General features: G+C 39.1%; 1 protein-coding gene across 9 annotated transcripts in view; it reads right to left on the reverse strand.

Annotated features, from left to right (window-relative positions):
* The window catches only part of ST3GAL3 (ST3 beta-galactoside alpha-2,3-sialyltransferase 3), a 216,409-nt gene that overhangs the window by 177,694 nt on the left and 16,269 nt on the right, over window positions 1–22,446 (reverse strand). For 6 of the 9 annotated variants that reach the window (XM_059082986.2, XM_067009451.1, XM_067009438.1 and 3 more), the window contains exon 2: window positions 11,234–11,378. The exons of 1 other annotated variant lie outside the window; for it this stretch is intronic. In XM_059082986.2, the coding sequence (XP_058938969.1) occupies window positions 11,234–11,348 (115 nt within the window). In that variant the 5' untranslated portion in view covers window positions 11,349–11,378. 2 more of the 9 variants (XM_067009422.1, XM_067009430.1) reach the window with 2 other exon arrangements.

The following is a 22,446-nucleotide window of genomic DNA, read 5'->3' on the forward strand; positions in this document are numbered from 1 at the left end:
TGTTAACCATTCTGACAGTTTCTGCCTTTAACTGGAGTTTTAATACATTCACATTTAAATGTAATTATTTATATAGTAAGGATGAAGTCAACTGTCTTATCATTTGTGTTCCATTTCTCCCTTCTGTTTTTTTCTTCTTATATGGCTGTTTTCTGGGGTTAACTGAATTTTTTTAGTGCTCCATTTTATTTCTTCTATTGATTTCTTAGATATAAACCTCTTTTCGTTATTTTTTTACTAGTTGTTCTACTAAGGAATACCACACCCTTCACTTACCAGATTCTATACAGAGTCAATATAATACCTCTCTACATATGACACTTCATACTTCTGACTTTATCCTTTACTCACTTTATATTCAACATTCCTATTTCCCATTTCTTATTTCCTGTTCACAAATGTCATAATCATACAACACTAAAATTCCATTTACTCACCCCTCACTCCTTATGCAAGTGTTGTCCTATCTTTTATTTCACCACATGTTCTCAATCTCACTTTTACTTTACTTTGCTTTAAGCAATTAGTTGTCTTTTAAGCAAGCTATGAGGGGAAAGGAAAAAGAGTCTCTTATATTTGCCCACTATTTATCATGTCCAGTGACCTTCATTTGTTCCTGTAGATCCAAGTTTCCATGTGGTATCACTTCTCACTTGCCTAAAGGATATCCTTTAGCATTCTTTTGTTATACAGTTCTGCTAGCAACAAATTCTCTTAACTTTTCTTTGAAGACGTTTGAAAGACATTTGAAAATGTCTTTATTTCATCCTCATTTCTGAAGGATACTTTCCTTACATAAAGAATTCTGGGATGACAGGATTTTGGTACTTTTCTTTCAACATTTAAAGATCTTTCATTGTGTTATGATCTTTATAGTGAAAGGTCAGTGGAATTTCTTACCCCCATATGTAATGTTTCCTTTTCTCTGTCTGCTTTCAAGATTTTCACTTTATTTTTATTTTATTTTTGGCTGTGTTGGGTCTTTGTTGCTGCATGCAGGCTTTCTCTAGTTGTGGTGAGCAGGGACAACTCTCCATTGTGGTGTGTGGGCTTCTCATTGCTGTGGCTTCTCTTGCTGCAGAGCATGGGCTCTGGGCGCATGGGCTTCAGTAGTTGCAGCATGCGGGCCCTAGAGCACGCGGGCTTCCGTAGTCAAAGCACGCAGGCTTAGCAGTTGTGGCTTGTGGGCTCTAGAGCGCAGGCTCAGTAGCTGTGGCGCACAGGCTTAGCTGCTCCACAGCATGTGGGATTTTCTCGGACCAGGGATTGAACCCGTGTCCTCTGCACTGGCAGGCATGTTCTTAACCACTGCGCCACCAGGGAAGTCCCCACATTATTTTTAGATTTCAGAAGTTTGACTGTGATGTAACTAGATTTCCTCTCTCCCCTCAAATGTATCCTTCTTAAGAGTTTGCTGAGCTTCCTAGATCTGTAAGTTAATTTGTTTCCACCAAATTTAGGAAGTTTTCAGCCATTATTTCTTCAAAATTTTTTCTGCCCAATTCTCATATATATTAGAAAATATTATATTGTCCCACAGGTCCCTGATGCTCTGTTCATTTTTCTTCAATATTTTTTTCTTTCTGTGGTTCAGACTGGATAATTTCTATTGCACTCCCTTCAAGTTCATTGACTTCTTCTGTTTTATCCAGTCTACTGTTAAATGAAATATTCATTTCTGTTCCTATATTTTTCAGTTCTAGAATTTGCATTTGGTTCTTCTTTATAGTTTCTACTTATCTGCTAAGACTACTTATTGTTCACTGTATTTCCTTTTATTCTTCAGATTACCCATAACAGCTACTTTGTCTGCTAAGTCCAATATCTGGGCCATCTTACCAAGACTTGGGGGTTTTTCCTTGAACATGGATTGCATTTTCCTGTTTGTTTGTATGTAACTTCTTTTTTTTTTTTTTTTTTTTTTTTTTTTGTGGTACACGGGCCTCTCACTGTCGTGGCCTCTCCCGTTGCGGAGCACAGGCTCCGGACGCGCAGGCTCAGCGGCCATGGCTCACGGGCCCAGCCGCTCCGCGGCATGTGGGATCTTCCCGGACCGTGGCACGAACCCATGACCCCTGCATCAGCAGGCGGACTCTCAACCACTGCGCCACCAGGGAAGCCCTGTATGTAACTTCTTATTGAACACTGGACACTGTGGCTATTACATGTAGAAACTATGAGTACTATTATCTTCCTCTGAAGAGTGTTTGATTTGTATTTTAAGAGGCAGTTCAAGCACTTCCCTGGCGGTCCAGTGGTTAGGACTCCACACTTCCACTGCAGGGGCATGGGTTCGATCCCTGGTTGGGCAACTAAGATCCCACATGCCACACGGTGTGGGCCAAATTAAAAAAAAGAGGCAGTTCAATTACTGCCTGACCACCCTAAACTTATGTAGCCATGATTTTATGCTATGTTTAGTGTAGATCTGAGGAAAGTCCATGGTGTTTCAGACTTCTCTAACTTGACGGGACTCATCTACTTAAGACTTAGCAATATGCATTTAAGGTTCCTCCACATCTTCTCATGCCTTCGATAGTTCATTTCTTGTTAGTGCTTACTAACATTCCATTGTCTGGATGTACTACAGTTTAGTTATCCATTCAACTATTGAAGGACATCTTGGTTGCTCCCAAGTTTGTCAGTTATGAATAAAACATCATAAACATCCAAGTATACGTTTTGGACAGTTTTCAATTCATTTGGATAAATACCAAGGAATGTGATTGCTGGATCATAGAGTATATTTCATTTTGTAAGAAACTACTAAACTGTCTTCCAGAGTAGCTGTACCATTTTGCATTCCCATCAGCAATGAATGAAAGTTCTTGTTGCTCCACAACATTGCCAGCATTTTGGTGTTATCAGTGTTCCAGATTTTGGCCATTCTAATAGGTATGCAGTGATAGCTCATTGTTATTTTAATTTGCATTTCCCTGATGACATGATATAGAGCATCTTTTCATGTGCTTATTTTCCATCTATATACATTCTTTGGCGAGGTCTTCGGTGCATTTTTAAATTGGGTTACCTGTGTTCTTACTGTTGAGTTTTAAGAGTTCATATATTTTGAATAACAATCCTTTATCAGATGTGTCATTTACAAGTATTTTCTCCCAAGCTGTAGCTGGTTTTTTCATTCTCTTCACAGAGCAGAAGCTTTTCATTTTAATGAAGTCCAGTTTTTTAGTGCTTTCTTTCATGAACTGTGCCTTTGGTGTTGTATCTAAAAAGTCATCACCAAATCCAAGGTCATCTAGATTTTCTCCTCTATCTTCTAAAAATTTTATAGCTTTATGTTTTACATTTAGATCTATGACCCATTTTGAGTTAATTTTTGTGAAAGGTATAAGGTCTGTCTAGATTTGTTCTTGCTCTTGTTTTTGTTTTTTCGGTATATGGATGTCCAGTTGTTCCAGCACCACTTTGTTAAAAAGACTATCTTTTCTCCATTGTCTTGCTTTTGCTCCTTTGTCAGATATCAGTAGACTATATGTGGGTCTATTTCTGGGCTCTGTATCAATGTTCCACTGATCTATTTGTCTAGTCTTCTGCCAATACCACACTATATTGATTACTGTAGCTTTATAGTAAGTCTTAAAGTCAGGTAATGCCAGTCCTCCAACTTTGTTGTTTTTGTATAAAATCGTGTTGGCCATTCTGGGTCTTTTGCCTCTTCATATAAACACTAGGATCAGTTAATATTCACAAAATAACCTCCTTGGATTTTAACTGAAATTGCCTTGAATCTATAAATCAAGTTGGGAAGAACTGACATCTTGACAATATTGAATCTCCCTGTCCATGAAAATGGAATATCTCTCAATTTATTTAGTTCTTTTATGTTGTTCATCGAAGTTATAAAGTTTTCCTCATATAGATCTTGCACATACTTTATTAGATTTATACCTAAGTATTTTATTTTGGGTACTGTGTTTTTTTTTTACATATAGGTTTTTTTTTTGGATGCATTGGGTCTTCGTTGCTGCACGTGGTCTTTCTCTAGTTGCAGCGAGAGGCGGCTACTCTTCATTGCAGTGTGCAGGCTTCTCTCATTGTGGTGGCTTCTCTTGTTGCAGAGCACAGGCTCTAGGTGCATGGGCTTCAGTAGTTGCAGCACACAGGCTCAGCAGTTGTGGCACATGGGCCCTAGAGCACCTGGGCTCAGTAGTTGCGGCACACGTGCTCTAGGGCGCACGGGCTTCAGTAGTTGTGGCGCACGGGCTTAGTTGCTCTGTGGCATGTGGAATCTTCCCAGACCAGGGCTCGAACCCATGTCCCCTGCATTGGCAGGCGGATTCTTAACCAGTGCACCACCAGGTAAGTCCCTTTGGTACTGTGTTCTTAATTTCAAATTCCATTTGTTCATTGATGGCTTATAGGAAAGTGATTGACTTTTGTATATCCATCTTGTATCCTGCATCCTTCCTATAATTGCTTACTAGTTCCAGGAGGGTTTTTTGTCAATTCTTTTGGATTTTCTACATAGACAATTATGTCCTGTGTGAACAAAGGCAGTTTTATTTCTTCCTTCCCTATCCGTATAGCTTTTATTTCCTTTTCTTGTTTTACTGCACTAGCTAAGACTTCCAGTACAATGGTGAAAAGGAGTGGTGAGAGGGGACATCATCGCCTCATTCCTGATCTTAGTGGAAAAGCTTCTATTTTCTCACCATTAAGAATGATGTTAGTTGTAGGTTTTTCTAGAAATGCTTTATCAAGTTGAGGAAATTTCCTTCTAATCCTAGTTTACTGAAAATTTTTATCATGATTTGGTATTGGATTTTTATCAAATACCCTTTCTACATCTATTGATATGATCATGTGATTTTTCTTCCTTAGCTTGTTGCTGTGATGTATTAAACTAATTGATTTTCAAGTGGTGAACCAGCTTTGCATACCTGGGACTAATCCCACAACCATGGTGTATAATTCTTTTTATAGACTATTGGATGTGATATGCTAATATTTTATTGAGGAATTTTGCATTTATGTTCATGAGAGATATTGGTCTGTAGTTTTTTTGTTCTATTTTTTGGTTTCTTGTAATGTTTTTGTCTGGTATTAGAGTAATGCTGTCCTCATGGAATGAGTTAGCAAATATTCCCTCTGCTTCTATCCTCTGAAAGAGATGACACAGAATTGGCTTAATTTCTTTCTTAAAATTTGGTAGAATTCACCAGTGAACCCATGTGGGCCTGGTGCTTTCTCTTTTGGAAGGTATTGATTATTGATTCAATTTCTTTAATAGACATAGGCCTATTTGGATTGTCAAATTCTTCTTGTGTAAGTTTTGGCAAATTGTGTCTTTCAAAGAATTGCTCCATCTCGTCTAGGTTGTCAAATTTGTGGACATAGAGTTGTTCAGAGTATTTGTTTATAATCCTTTTAACATCCATTAAATCAGTAGTGATGATCCCACTTTCATTTGTGATACTAGTAATTTGTGTCATCTCTCTTTTTTTCTTTGTTAGTTTGGTTAGAAGGTTATTGATTTATTGACCTTTTCAATGAAACTGCTTTGGGTTTCATTGATTTTCTCTATTGTTCTGCTGTTTCAAATTCACTGATTTCTGCTCTAATCCTTATTATTTATTTTCTTCTGTGTGCTTTGGATTTAATTTGTTCTTCTTTTTCTAGTTTCCTAAGGCAGAAACTTAGATTATTGATTTTAGATCTTTCTTCTTTTCTAATATATGCCTTCAATGCTACAAATTTCCCTCTATTTTTGCTGCATCCCACGATTTTTGATCAGTTTTGTTTTCATTTTCATTTAGTTAAAAATGTTAAAAAAATATCTCCTATATTTCTTCTTTGACCCATATGTTACTTAGAAGTGTGTTGTTTAATCTTCATGCATTTTAAGATCTTCTAGTTATCTTTCTTTTATTGATTTCTAGCTTAATTCTTTTGTGGTCTGAATATAATTTCTATTCTTATAAATTTGTTAAGATGTGTTTTATGGAAAAAGAATGAGATACTGCCATTTGTAGCAACATGATGGACCTAGAAATTATCATATGAAGTATGTCAGACAAAGACAAATATCATATGATATCACTTATATGTGGAATCTAAAATATGATACAAATGAACTTATTGACAAAACAGAGACAGACTCATAGATGTAGAGAAAAAACTTATAATTACCAAAGGTGAAAGGGGGGGATAAATTAGGAGATTGGGATTAACATATACACACTACTATATATAAAATAGATAACTAATAAGGACCTACTGTATAGCACAGGGAACTCTACTCAATACTCTGTAATAACCTATATGGGAAAATCTAAAAAAAGAATGGATATATGTATTTGTATAACTGATTCACTTTGCTGTACACCTGAAACTAACACAACATTGTAAATCAACTATATCCAATAAAAACAAAATAAATTAAATTAAATATGACACAAATGAACTTACTGACAAAACAGAAACAGACTCACAGACATAGAAAACAAACTTATGGTTACTAAAGGGAAAAAGGGGAGGAGGGATAAATTAGGAGTCTGATATTAGCAGGTATAAACTACTATATATAAAATAGATAAACAACAAGGTCCTACTGTATAGCATAGGGAACTATATTCAATACCATGTAATAAACTATAATGGAATATATATGTTTCTGTGTGTGTATATATACATAAAACTGAATCACTCTGCTGCACACCAGAAACGAACACAACATTGGAAATTAACTATACTTCAAGAGAAAAAAAATGTGTTTTATTACCCAGAATGTGGTCTATCTTGAATGTTGCATGAGCTTGAGAAGAAATGTGTATTCTGTTGTTGTTAAGTGAAGCAGTCTATAAGTGTCAATTATATCCAATTGATTGATGGTGCTACTAAGTTCAATTAGGTTCTTACTGATTTCCTGCCTGCTGGATCTGTCAATTTCTGACAAAGAGGTGTTGTAGTCTCCAACTATTATAGTGGATTCATCTCGTTCGTTCTCTTTGCAATTTTATAATTTTCGCTTCACATAGTTTGAGGCTATATTGTTAGGTATATACACATTAAGAATTTTTATGTCTTCTTGGAGAACTGACCCCTTTATCATTATGTAATGCCTTCTTTATCAGTGATAACTCTCCTTGCTTTGAAGCCTGCTTTGTCTGAAATTAATACAGCTACTCCTACTTTCTGTTGACCAGTGTTACCATAGTATATTCTTCTCCATTTACTTTTTAAAACTTTTTTTTTTTTATTTTTTTTGTGGTATGCAGGCCTCTCACTGCCGTGGCCTCTCCCGTTGCGGAGCACAGGCTCCAGACGCCCAGGCTCAGCGGCCATGGCTCACGGGCCCAGCCGCTCCGCGGCACGTGGGATCTTCCCGGACCGGGGCACGAACCCGTGTCCCCTGCATCGGCAGGCAGATTCTCAACCACTGCGCCACCAGGGAAGCCCTCCATTTACTTTTTAATTTATATGTGTCTTTATAATTAAAATGGGTTTCCTGTAGACAACAGACAGTTGAGTCTTGTTTTCTGATCCGATCTCTGTCTTTTAATTGGTGCATTTAGACCACTGATGTTCAAAGTGATTACTGATATATCTGGAGTAATACGTACCATATTCATTATTGTTTTCTATTTGTTGCCCTTATTCTTTGTGCCTATGTTTATCTTCTACTCTTTTTATGCCTTTTGTGGTTTTAATTGAGCATTTTATGATTCCACTTTCCCTCCTTTTTCAGCATACTGGTTATACTTTTTAAACTTTTCTTAGTGGTTGCCCTGTATTCACCTCTCTCTCCAGCCCTGCTGGCAGTGGTTTGCCTGAGTGCTCCCCTCTCTTATAGAGCAAAGAAGAGTTGAATTTTCAGTCTGTTTGTGTTTCACTTCTTAGGTCACAGTGGCAACTTCCAAGCTCCTAAACATGCAGAACAGGAAACCTCAAGCTACAGAACTTTATAAAATACATTGATAACTAGACCAATCTCATACAGGAAGCCTTTAGGTTAAGCATGACTCAAGTCCTGGCAATCTGACTAAGCCTTGGTCATGTGTAGCTCTAAACTGCTCAAAACAAAACAGTTTGCATCCTCCTACAACATGCCTTATAATTAATTAAATCTTAAAATTTTCTAGTTGGAAGGGATTCCATGCTCTAACATGGCATTTCACACAGACCTCTCTTTTAGAACATGGCATATTATAATAGTTGTTTTATTTCTTTCTCACTTTATAGGCTGAGAGCATAAAGTCTATATTCATCTTATATCCAGTTTACACAAAACAGTTTGTGGGCCATAATATGAACATACTGCTTATTGAATGAATAATTTAATAATAAAAAACTCTAGACTCCTCTTCTCCCCCCCCACACCATGAAGGAATTCCAATACTTAATCTTGGTTAAGTCATAAATAGTATAAAAATTAAAGAAAAATAAGGCTAAAGACATTTATTTTTCAAGCTTGGAAACGCCCTCTAAGCTCTGCAGATGAGAGACATACAAACCCTTGATCACTGACCCTCTCTGAAGCCTCAGTTTCTACATCTGTAAAAGAGGATAATAATAATCAATATAAACTATGAGATTATGAATATAAAGCTCCCATGTTACAATACATATAGCAGACACTCAACAAATTATTATTTTCATTTCATTATTATCAGCAGCAGCATCAATACTGTTAAACCAACACTTAAATTTCAGTATGCAGCAGTCATCTGCTTTGGAAGCTCCTTCAGCCTCACCTTGTTTATTGAGTAAAGGTAAACAAGGTAAAAGTAAAGGTAAACCCTGATTTGGTAAGCCATCAGGGTTGGACATTATTCTCTGATATTACAGCACAGAAATAATATGCTATAGTAAGAAGGTCTAAACAACCTATTCAAAGTCAAATATCTGAAAGACTTGAGAGTCAGAATAACAAAAAACATGCGGATAGCAGTTAGTCGGCTAACAACTAACTCAAAGGACAGCAGATAACTATTAACAAACTATGGAAGCCTAGAGAACATGAACAGCACCTGTCACCTTCAACTTAATAAACCCCTTTGTCGCCTGGAGGACTTTTTCTCTTTCTCTTTCCCTTCCCCTTATTTTCCTTCCCTTTTCTTTATCCACCTCCATCCTGATACTCTCTACTATTTCTTCTCTGAGTCTCTCTCTTCTCTCTTTTTACCAACTACAATATAGAATTAAACTTTATCCTTAGTATTTATTATACTTTTCAGTAAAATAATGAACATAGGTTTTAAAGAAAGAAAATCAGGACTCAATTCCAGTTCTAATAATTAGCTATGTAACTTGGGTAAATTAATTAAATACTTCAGTTTGCTCAAATGGAAAACAGGGATAATAATAGCATCTTCACATGGTTATAGTAAGAAATAAATTAAACTTGTAAATTATCTAGTCTAAAACCTGACATACAACAGGTGTTCCATAAAGTTAATGTTTTTCTCAATTTCTCTAGGAAAAAATTATCTAATCCTCGATTATGTCTTCCACAGTAGCTCTTAACAGAAAAGGAGACCCCCCTTCCTTGTACATATTTCCACCTTTTTTATGAATACAGATGAATCCATCCATTACAGATATGGACAATGTCTCTAACTACAGAATTTTACACTGCACTGATATAAACACCCCTTACTCTGGGTCGTCTCCTTGATTTTAAAAATAAGTTGGAACAGAAAAATATAAGTAAGCCCTGGAAACACAAAGTAATTAGTGATAATTATAAGCTATGCATTTAAGAGGCACTTAAACATTACATATAAAACAATATATGAAAGATATAACACTATACTTTTTAAATTGCCTAGAAGCTGCTTCAGTAGTTTGGGCCATGTGAGAAAATAATGAACAACTTCATAGGAACAGTTCCCCGTTAAGGAGTCAATACAGTATTGGGCCAATTGCCAGTTGCCTCTTCCAACTCATTCTAACTCAGTTAAACCTCTTATCTAGAGCCTGACTCTATTCTCAAGTGAATTCCACACTGGCATCCAGTAGGTGTTTGTAAAAATAAAACTATTTTAGAGAAGAGGCATTAGGAATCAGAACAGACTACCCAAATTTTCCTGCACCCAGCTCAGACAGCCATCAGACAAAAGAATCAAAAGTAAAGCTACGTGTCGTCACCGTGTGACACCTGAAGCTACAGCCAAGAATACAGTGTGCAGAGGCTGGTGCAGCTCAGTGCAAGCTCTTCAACTGCAAACCCCAAACCACAGCACAGGCAACGCCAGGTGAACCGGAACCAAGTCGGTATTGGGGGAGGGGGTCAGGAAGCCCTACAGAAAACAGTGTATCACATGAGAATGACTACAAATGGGAGAAAGGGATTAGGAGTTACTGGGTAGGGGAAAAGTCATTATTCTATTCAAGTACAAGTTCAGTACCAGCAAGGGCTAAAAAGATTAAGTAGACAAAGTTTCTTTAGGGAAACTAAAACAAAGACAGTATTAAATTAAAAACTGGGGCTTCCCTCGTGGCACAGTGGTGAGGAATCTGCCTGCCAATTCAGGGGACACGGGCTCGAGCCCTGGTCTGGGAAGATCCCACATGCCACGGAGCAACCAAGCCTGTGTGCCACAATTACTGAGCCTGCGCTCTAGAGCACGCAAGCCACAACTACTGAGCCCATGAGCCACAACTACTGAAGCCCACGCACCTAGAGCCATGCTCCACAACAAGAGAAGCCACCGCAATGAGAAGCCCGTGCACTGCAATGAAGAATAAGCCCCGCTCACCACAACCAGAGAAAGCCCGCACGCAGCAACGAAGACCCAATGCAGCCAAAAGAATTAATTAATTAATTAATTTTTAAATTTAAAAAGTTTAAAAATAAAAACGAAAATCCAAGGAAAAGGTAAAGATGAATACTTTAAGGTCATTAAAAAAGCAACTGCAATAGCAAGCCCTAAGGCAGTAACCGGCAAATGGGAGTGTCAATAAAGTATAATAATTTAAAAAGAACAACATTCGAGAACCAGTACTGGTATGGTTTGGGTTTTTATTGAAGAATAGCACGTTTTCCTTGAGTTCATAAAAGGATTTGCCATGGCATGCAGTTTTTAAAACACATCAAAGTTCTCAGTCTAGAGCAACAAAAGTGGTAGGCAGTTTCTAAGCCTGAGTCCCAAGAATGCTCAGTTTACTATCACTGCCCATCTCTGAAGAATATGAGAGCAGCCACAGGAAAACCCAATAACTGATCTGCAGCAGGCTTTTTCTGGGGGTAGGCTAGAGTGACCATACTTACTGGAGTCCTCCCACTGGAATAAATGTAGTTTCCACGCAGAATAATACAAAAATCCCAGTACCAGAAAAAGGCAGAGGGCTAGCAGCAGATTGCGTACAAATACCAAGAGTCCCATCTTCACATGATTTACGATTTCCTACATGACCTAAAAAAAAAAAAAAAAAACAGAAAACAATTTAAGTCTTAACTGATAAAGCAATCATCTTATTGATATACTCTACCTTAAAATAAGTATTTATAGGAGAATTTCCAAATGAAGAACCACCTAGAATTACCACTGAGTTGATGACCTGGCATCCTCCAACCTGCTGAAGCCTGGCTCAAAGAACAGCTTCACCATCAGTCAGCATCCAAGCCAGAAATCAGCAGTCATCCTTGTGCCCCTCCTCTCGCTCATTCCTGACACCCAATCAATGACCAAACTCTGGCAAGTCTAACCTCCCAAATAAATCTCAAATCACACCCCCTTCCCACCATCACTACCCTAGCCCATGACACCACTGTATTCCCACAAGTTTCCACGCCTCCAAATTGGCACTCTCCCAAATCCATCTTCCACACAGCACACAGAACAGTCTGTTAATAATACAGAGTCTAACATTACCTCCCTGCTTAAACCCCTTTGTTATTAGTATTCTACTGCTGCTCTAACAAATTACCACAAACTCAGCAGCCTGAAACCACTCAAATTTATTATCTCAGAGCTCTGAAGGTCAAAATTCCAGCTACAGTGTGGCTCAGCAGGGTCCTCTGCATAAGGTGTCACAAGGCCAAAACCAGGGGCTGAGCAGGGCTGCATTCCTTTCTGGAGACTCTGGAGATGAACATATACTTCTAAGTTCCTTCAGGCTGTAGGCTGAATTCAGTTTCTTGCAACTGTAGGGCCCAAGTCCCTGTCTCCTTGCTGGTTATCAGACAGTGTGTGTTCCTGTGTTCCTCCTCCTGTTTTTCATGTGGTACATTTCAGTAGTGGTTGATTAAGTCCCTCTTACTCTGATCTCACCAACTTCCCCCTCCACCACATCTTGCTTCTGTTTCCAGCAGGAAAAACTTCCTTGCTTTTCAGGTTCATGCAATTAGATTGGGCCCACTTGAATAATCCAGGATAACCTCCCTACTTTCAGGTCTGCAGCCTTAATTTCATGTGCAAAGGCCCTTTTGTCATGTAAAGTAACATGTTTACAGATTCTAAGGATTAGCGTGTGGACGTCTTTGGTTGTTGTTTTTTCTTCTTCTTTTTTTTTTTTTTTTGGCCATGCCATAGGCATGCAGGATCTTAGTTTCCTGACCAGGGATCGAACCCACGCTCCCTACAGTGGAAGCACATAGTCCTAACCACTGGACCGCCAGGGAATTCCCACATGTGGACATCTTTGAGGGGCCATTCTGCCTAACAGACCTTTCATTAAATTCTCAATTCCTTTAAAATAAAGTAATTGCACCTTAGAGTCTAGTAGCTTCTGATTGCATCCCTATTTACTCTCCAACCATCTCTTGCTTCTCCCAACCTCATTTGTATCCTATGCTCTAGCCCCTCTTCTTTCTAGTCACTGAAAATTTCTTGTTGTTTCCCTCCTCAAGGTCTGTCTGGAATACATTCTCCACCACCTATTTCACCTGCTGCACGTTCTTTGATACTCACCTTAAATGTAGCATCAGCCAAGAAGACTTCCTAGGAGCACCCTTCCCAAACCCCACTCAGATATCTTAGTCATGAAATAATCTATGAGAAATATTATAAATATTATAACCTATGTATAAATATTATAAATGAAGTGATAAAGAGTTATTAGCACTTGCAGACTATATATAATTGTCCACCTAGAAAAGCAAGGAGAATCAACCGAAAAATCATTAGAACCAATAGAAAATTCAATAAAGTAGGTGATTATATGATTTACATACAAAAATCAACAGCTTCTTAAAAACTATACCAGCGATAACCAATTTAAAAACGTATGGGGAAAAAATTCCACTCATGATGGCAACAAAATCTATAAAATACCTAAAAATAAACTTCAGAAGAAATGAACAAGATTTTCACCAAAGGACATAAAAGATCCAAATAAATAAACAGACATAACAGGTTCCCAAGTGAGAAGATTCAATATTGGAAACATGTCAGTTCTCCTGAAATGTCAGTTCTCTACAAATTTAGTCTAACTCCAGTCAAAGCCCATGATTTTTTTAAACTTAGATCTAATGTTAATCTGAAGAGTTCATGCCCAAGAAGAGTGAAGAAAGTTTTTTAATGAACAATAAGGAGGGCTTCCTTGGTGGTGCAGTGGTTAAGAATCCTCCTGCCAATACAGGGGACATGGGTTCGAGCCCTGGTCCGGGAAGATCCCACATGCTGTGGAGCACTAAGCCCGTGTGCCACCACAACTACTGAGCCTGCACTCTAGAGCCCACGAGCCACAACTACTAAGCCCATGTGCCACAACTGCTGAAGCCCATGTGCCTAAAGCCCGTGCTCCGCAACAAGAGAAGCCACCGCAATGAGAAGCCCGCATACCTCAAGGAAGAGTAGTCTCCGCTCACCACAGCTAGAGAAAACCCACGTGCAGCAACACAGACCCAAAGCAGCCAAAAATAAATAAATAATTTTTTTTAAAAAAAGAAAAATAATGAAATGAGGATTTGCCTTACTAAATTAAAACCAACTCAAAGCTATAATTATTAAGCTGGATGGGTACTGGCACAGGAAAAGATAAACAGATCAATGGAACAGAATAGAGTCCAGAAATGAGCTCTCAATAAACAGATACAGATATGGATATATACACATCCACACATACAGAAATGAATTTATCCATATACTTGAATTTACAATAAGCATATAAGTTTGTTTAAAAACATAGTGACAGGATACATAGCTAACTGTTGATGTGGTTACCTCTAAGAAATAGGATAGGACAATCAATGAAAAGTGCTTTTCCCGTCATATACTTTGAATTAAATTTGTTATAAGTCACAAGTACTGCCTCTATAATTTTGAATATTTAAAAAATCAAACATAAACGAACGGGACCTAATCAAACTTATAAGCTTTTGCACAGCAAAGGAAACCATAAACAAAATGAAAAGACAACCTATTGACTGGGAGAAAATATTTGCAAACAATGTGACTGACAAGGGCTTAATTTCCAAAATATACAAACAGCCCATACAACTCAATAACAAAAAAACAAACAACTCAATCAAAAAATAGGCAGAAGACCTAAATAGACATTTCTCCAAAGAAGACATACAGATGGCCAATAGACACGTGAAAAGTTGATCAACATCGCTAACTATTAGAGAAATGCAAATCAAAACTTCAGTGAGGTACCACCTCACACCGGTCAGAATGGCCATCATTAAAAGGCCTACAAATAACAAATGCTGGAGAGGGTGTGGAGAAAAGGGAACCCTCCTACACTGCTGGTGGGAAATGTAAGATGGTGCAACCACTATGGAAAACAGTATGGCGGTTCCTAAAAAAATTAAAAACAGAGTTGCCATATGATCCAGCAATCCCACTCCTGGACATATATCTGGAGAAAACTCTAATTCGAAAAGATACATGCACCCCAATGCTCACAGCAGCACTATTTACAATGGCCAAGACATGGAAGCAACCTAAATGTCCATCGACAGATGAATGGATAAAGAAGATGTGGTGTATATATATACAATGGAATATTATTCAGCCATAAAAAGAATGCAATAATGCCATTTGCAGCAAGGTGGATGGACCTAGAGATTATCATACTACATGAAGAAAGAAAAAGACAAAACCATGATATCACTTGTATGTGGAATCTAAAATATGACACAAATGAACTTATTTGCAAAACAGAAACAGACTCAGAATATATACTTATGGTTATCAAAGGGGAAAGGGGGTGGGGGAGGGACAAATTAGGAGTTTGGGATTAGCTGATACAAACTACTACATATAAAATTGATAAACAACAAGGTCCCGGGCTTCCTTGGTGGCACAGTGGTTAAGAATCTGCCTGTCGGGCTTCCCTGGTGGCGCAGTGGTTGAAAGTCCGCCTGCCGATGCAGGGGACACAGGTTCATGCCCCGGTCCGGGAAGATCCCACATGCCACTGAGCAACTAAGCCCATGCGCCACAACTACTGAGCCTGCACTCTAGAGCCCACGAGCCACAACTACTGAGCCCGTGAGCCACAACTACTGAAGCCCACGTGCCTTGAGCCCGAGCTCCACAACAAGAGAAGCCACCACAATGGGAAGCCTGTGCACCGCAACGAAGAGTAGCCCACACTCGCCACAACTAGAGAAAGCCCGCGCACAGCAACAAAGACCCAGTGCAGCCAAAAATAAATAAATAAAATAAATAAATTTATTAAAAAAGAAAAAAGGTCCCACTGTGTATCACAGGGAACTGTATTCAATATCCTAATAAACCATAATGGAAAAGAATACGAAAAAGAATATATAAGCATATATTTGGGTTGGCCAAAAGTTATAGGAAATCCAAACAAACTTTTTGGCCAACCCAGTATATAATACATATATATCTGAATCACTTTGCTGTACACCAGAAACTAACAAATTATAAATCAACTATACTTCAATTTAAAAAAATCAAATAACACGTTGTACAAATGTAAATTGGTAGACACTTTTAGGAGGAATTTGGAAGTACAGGTATCCCCTGCTTTTTGAAAGCTCACTTTACGCCACTTCGCTTCTATGAAAGACCTAAGTGAAACAAACTCAAAGAAGATTTTCGCTTTTATCAAAAAAGGGGAAAACAGCTTTCAGCATGTTTTGCATCCAGTGGCTATAGAGGCAGCGGGCACCCAGAGCAGCGAGAGTAGCACCACCAACCTCCTTTCCCAGGAAATACACTTGGCATTTCTGCATCAAGCCACCATAGATAGCTTTGAATTCTATCTGTGAGCATCTGTGCTTTATCTTGATTTATTTTGTGCATCTGTTAGCAAGATGTGTCCTAGGTTTCAGAAAAGCCTAAGAGAACTTGTAAGGGTGTTATGCTCAGCATAAAAATGGACGTAATTAAGCATTTAGATTGTAGTGAACAAAATAAAGACGCGCTTGCTTTGAACGTTCCTGTGTCCACCATTCAAACTATTTACACTCAGAGAGAAAGAATAGTGAAAGCTGCCGAAGTTACTACTGGTTCTGCTAGTAGGAAAGGGGTCTCTCTTAACTGGCATCCAGTAATAGATAAATTGGAAAGTCTGCTGCTTGAGTGGACTGATGGGTGTACAAAGCACAGTGTTGCATTAAATTATCTTATACTTAAGGAGAAATCAGTCTTTTCAAAAAGCTGAAACGGGGCTTCCCTGGTGGCGCAGTGGTTGAGAATCTGCCTGCTAATGCAGGGGACTCAGGTTCGAGCCCTGGTCTGGGAGGATCCCACATTACGCGGAGCGGCTGGGCCCGTGAGCCATGGCCGCTGAGCCTGTGCGTCCTGAGCCTGCGCGTCCGGAGCCTGCGCTCTGCAACGGGAGATGCCACAACAGTGAGAGGCCCGCATACCGGAAAAAAAAAAAAAAAAAAAAGTTACTGGACAGAGTGTGCTCTGGCTGATACTGGAGCTACTGAAAAGTTCCCAGAAGGTGGCTATTTACATAAGCAAGTGTTTAACTATGGCAAAGCTGTAATTTATTGGAAAAATTTGCTGAGCAAAACCTTTCAAAAGAAAAGCAGGCTAAGGGACACAAGGCATCAAAGGTGATGCTGTCCTAAGGCCTCAACTAATGTTACCATTCAGAAAATTTGAGGGCACTTAAAGGCATTGATAAGAATACACTTACTATTATGTTTCATTCACATCCAAGTGGTTGGAATACCCAAGTGATTTTTTTCTGAGTACATGAGTGGATACATTAGCCCTTCTGCTGAAAAACACTGTAGAGAAAATAACCTCCATAATAGGTGTCTTGTGGTTGTCAATAATCGTGCTGCTCATCCACCTGGCATTACCAAGTATAGCAGCAACATTTGTGTTGTGTTCTTACCACGAAGTATGGAACTGTTGCTGCAACTGCGTGACCAAGGCCTAATAGCCACAATTAAGCTTACTGTATGCAAAAATGTGATGCATTTTATTATAAATGCCACTGACAGAGTGGGCAACTCCAGAGCATTCAGAGAGATCTGAAAAAATTAAAACATAAAATTGGCAATTGCTAGACTCACAGATATAGAGAACAAACAAGTGGTTACTAGTGGGGAAAGGGAAGGCGTGAGGGGCAATACAGGGGTAGGGGGAAAGAAAGGTTATTATGGGATTATATGAAATCATGTGTGTGAAACTTCTAAAAATTGTAAAGCACTATAGAATATAAAGAATCTTTTATTCAATAAATAAATAAATAAAAATAAAAAATAAAACAAATAAATAAAATTGGCTACTGCTAAATCTGGAGATGCTTTCATTAGGCTAAAAGTCTTGGTGGGAAATGGCATTTGGAAGAGACTGTGTCCTGAAGTTATGAGCAATTTTAAAGGCTTCAAATCAAGAATAAATATGGCAACAGTGACTATGGCTAAGGAGGCTGGGTTTGTGGAAGCTGATAAAGATGTTGAAGAGGTTTTAGCATCCCAAGACCAAGAACTGACACACCAAGAGCTGATGCAACTGCAAGAGTAAAAGATATAGGTTGAAACTGAACTCAGTAGCAAATAGCCCATGAGTGAAGTCAACCAGAAACTGAATGTAAAGCACTTACATGAGATTTTCACTATGAACGACAGTGCTGCAATGATTGCAGAAAAGTTTGACTTTAATTTTGAAAGGACACACAAATTTGGGGCAGGTTTGCAGGATGTTTTGAGTGTCTATAAAGAATTGTATGATAGAAAAATGAGTGAGGCTAAGCAATCAAGCATACTGTCCTATTCAAGCCTGTCACATCAGCCACAGCAGACAATGAACCTCAACCTCTGACATCAAGGCAGACAGCCATAGAAGGTGTAGACATAAGTGACCTGCCTGGTCTGATGGATTCAGACAATGATGAGATGTTGAGAAATGACCCTCTTCCCCTCTCTCCTACACCCTAGTGTCCTATACTTCCCACCACCCCAACCTCCAATGATTCAGCCTAACACACCATCACCACCACCTCTTAGCCTTCCAGTGTGCTTACTGTCTTCCTGACTCTGGTGAGGGAAACTACACCATAAATACATTATTTCTATTTTATACAGGCTATGTATTTATCATGTCATTCCTGCTTTTACTATATGTTAGTGTTATTTTAGGTTTTAACTGTTATTTGGCATGATTTGGTAAGTTATTTTTGGGGTCTGAGAACACTCAAAAAGTTTTCCATATAAATTAATGGTACTTGCTTCTTTACTTTCTACCATTTTGGCTTACAAAAGGTTTCATAGGAATGTTCTACTTTCAGATAGCAGGGGAAAGCTGTATCTGTTGAAATTTACAACCTTCACACACCTTGACTCCACATTTCTATTTCTATGACTTTTTCCAAGAGTAACACTCCAACAAGTATTTTAAAAGATAAGTATCAATACATGGATGTTTATTAGCAACACTGATTATAAGAGCAAAATACTAGAAACAACTCAATGTCCATCGACAGGGAACCAGATAAATACATTATGGTACACGTACACAATGATATTTATATCATTGCTATCACTGAGGTCTTGGCAAGAAGTAGACAGCACATGAAAAGGAGTTAACCAAAGGAATTAATGACAAGATTTTTTTGTAGGGTTAGAGGAACTACCCAGGGGCAGTGATACATCCAGGAACTAGCAACAATAGGAAGCTACTCCTACCTTGGAGCTGAAAAGGCAAATGGAAAGAAGGGAGATACTGGAGCCCAGCAACAGCTGGCTGGAGAAGAGAGGCGAGCCAACAGGAGCAGTGGCCACAGAGGAACACATCTGCTACTATGGCCATGGCAAGGGACAGCAGGGGACAATAAATACTCTGACTTCTCTCACCACTGGTCCTCTGATCCCCATCAGTGCCTTTCATCAGCTGATCCCAACTGGAAGCCAGAAGGCAAGGAAGCCCAGATGGTACAGTTTGTAGAGGTCAGCCACCAGCACACAGAGGAAAGAAGGTGGACAATGGATTTTTGTTTTTGTTTGGTTTTTTTTTTTGGCTGCAATGGGTCTTCGTTGTTGCACGAGGGCTTTCTCTAGTTGTAGCGAGCAGAAGCTACTTTTCGTTGCGGTGCGTGGGCTTCTCATTGCGGTGGCTTCTCTTGCTGTGAAGCACGGGTTCTAGGCGCACAGGCTTCAGTAGTTGTGGTGCACGGGCTTCAGTAGTTGTGGCTCACGGGCTCTAGAGCTCAGACTCAGTAGCTGTGGTGCACCAGCTTAGTTGCTCCGTGGCATGTGGGATCCTCCTGGACCAGGGCTCGAACACATGTCCCCTGCATTGGCAGGCACACTCTCAACCACTGCGCCACCAGGGAAACCCTACAATGGATTGATGAAGGCAGGAAAATAACAACTATAGAATATGATGTAACAGTTAACAGAATGAGACACAAAGGCATGTCCTGACATAGAAAAATAGCTAGAGTATACTGCTAAGTGAAAAAAAAATCTTGTAGAATAGTACGTATGTGAATGTAAGTATGGCCCCATACTGGTGGTAACAAAGAAAGACAGTAATATTTAAAATTAAGGTTAAGAAGGAAGTACATAGATAAAAGAATACACACCAAGCTGTTGACAGTAATTAACTCTGAAAAGTGGGTTTGGAGAGGGTATTTTTCACGATGTATTTGTATATTTAACTTTAATATTTGTACTCATGCAAGTAATAAATGTAAAAAGTTTTCAAAGTGAAATAGAAATTGGAGACTTGCATTTCCAGTAGCACAAAGGACATGTACTCTGTCCAATCCTCCCACAAAAATGAGAAATTTAAGGTATAAACAGCCTGCCTACAAAAAGCAGGTGGTTCTTGGAAAGATTTTTCTTCCCTTTTAAAAGGGGACTGAAGTGGCTGCTCCCAGCCCTTCCCCCCTCCTTCTGTCCTGAATGCAGATGTGACATCTGAACTGCCACAGCCATACTGTGACTTCAACCTAAGGCTCTGGCAGACACACGACCGTCAGTCAGTCAACGAATTTACCCATTTGTTCAGCAGATATGACAGTGAGAATGGCGAACTAATCACCTATTTTATTTCTGACTTTTCCATTACGGAAAAAGGTTTTCAAATAAAGAGGTAGAACAAACTGCCTAAACAGGAAACTGATCTCCAGAAGTGGGTGACATACAAAGAAGCAAGTAAGAGCTTAAAATAAGCCAAAACCTCCAAGACAAGGAGGAGTATAACATCTCGATATTCGGAAAGAGATGAAATTTCAAACTCACTGCCAGGACAAAAGCTTGACAACACATTCTAGTGGTGAGGCTGTGGGGAGAACACCCATACATTGCTGGTGATAGGAGGGATTTGGCAGTATCTAACAAAATCATACATGCTTCTACCCTTTAACCCAATGATCTCACTTCTAAGAAACTATCCCAAAGATACACTGACAAAAATACAAAAAGACTTAAGCACATGGCTACTTATTGCAGCACTATTTGTGATATAAGAGAAAAAAAACCCTTCAGTAAGGATTGAATAAACTATGGTGTATTCACAAAATAGAGGATTATGCAGCCATAAAAAGGAATGAGGGGGCTTCCCTGGTGGTTCAGTGGTAAAGAATCCTCCTTACAATGCAGGGGACATGGGTTCAATCCCTGGTCAGGGAACTAAAATCCCACATGCCCCGGGGCAACTAAGCCTGCACACCATAACTACTGAGCTTGAGCGCCTCAATTAGAGCCCGCGTACCGCAAACTACAGAGCCCACGTACCCTGGAGCCCGTGTGCCACAACTAGAGAGAGAAAACATGCACACCACGACTACAGAGAAGCCTGCGCACCATGAAGAAAGATCCCACGTGCCTCAACAAGGATCCCATGTGCGCAACTAAGACCTGATGCAACCAAAAATAAATTTTAAAAAATAAATAAAAATAAATAAATCTTAAAAGGAATGAGCTCTCTCCCTCTCTTCCTTTCTGAATAATTTAATCTAAAAGCCATTAGGCTTTAGGGGCCGAGCAAGGTAGGCACATATATCTGGAGTTAAGAGGGGGAGGAGCGTCAGGCCATCCTGATAAGTCTGGGGGTACGGCAGGAGGTGATAAGGGACTGACCAAATAAGTAAATATACTGAGGCTACCAGGAGCCAGATTTCTCAATGATGGAGAAGTGAGTTGAAAATGTAGAAAAAGAAAAACTAGAATAAATCTTTTGGGTTGTATTGGAATTGAAGGTATCAGTGTGAACTGATGGTTTTCAATATATACACATACAAAAATATAAAAATAACTATAGATGTGGACGGTGTATGTGTGCTTTTGTGTATGTACATGCTTGTAAGCCCTAGCTCTGCCCACTGAAAGGGCATGGCAGCAATCATATCCCAATAGCAATGAGCACACCTAGCACCTAGATCTTGGTTTTTAAATACTATTCATCTTATTATCTCAGAAAAGGATCTGTCTCTCTTCTGTTCAAAACTAATGTAACAAACACCAAGTGCCAGGGATTACGCAAGGCACAGAGGACACTAAGACAATCAGATTTAGACCCTGCCCTAGAGGAGGCTGACTTCTCACTCCCCATTCATTCTTCCACCCACCACAATGTGATCTGGCTTCCAACCCTACCTGTCGCTCAATTAAGTTTACCACCGACCTCTTAATTGCCAAAGCCACTAGACACCACGGTCCTCCCATGACTTGACCTTTCTACAGCATCTGAAACTGTAAGAGGCGTACAGTGTGGTGGTAAGAGCTCGCTCTTGCCTTCTTCACCTAGCAACACCAACTCATCTCCTAGGACTCTGTTCAAGTCTTACCTCCTTCAGAAAGCTTTCCTTAAACACTGCCCGACACTACGGCAATCTGTGCTCCCGAAACACCCGATGCTTACCTCTATCACAGCATCTGTAAAATAGCTTATCTATTTTTCTGTCTCTGTAAGGAATTAGCATACAACTTGAAAGCAGAATCTATAACTTAGGTCTGTGAATCACCTACATATAACAGCACAGCACCTAGTACACAGCACATTCAAGAAGTACTTGTTTAAAGATCAAATAAATTAATATATTTCTAATTATATTCCCCCAACTCTAGACACAATATAATTTGTACACATTCCAAAA

The sequence above is a fragment of the Kogia breviceps genome, chromosome 1, assembly GCF_026419965.1.
Source record: "Kogia breviceps isolate mKogBre1 chromosome 1, mKogBre1 haplotype 1, whole genome shotgun sequence".
Taxonomy (NCBI): Eukaryota; Metazoa; Chordata; class Mammalia; order Artiodactyla; family Physeteridae; genus Kogia; species Kogia breviceps.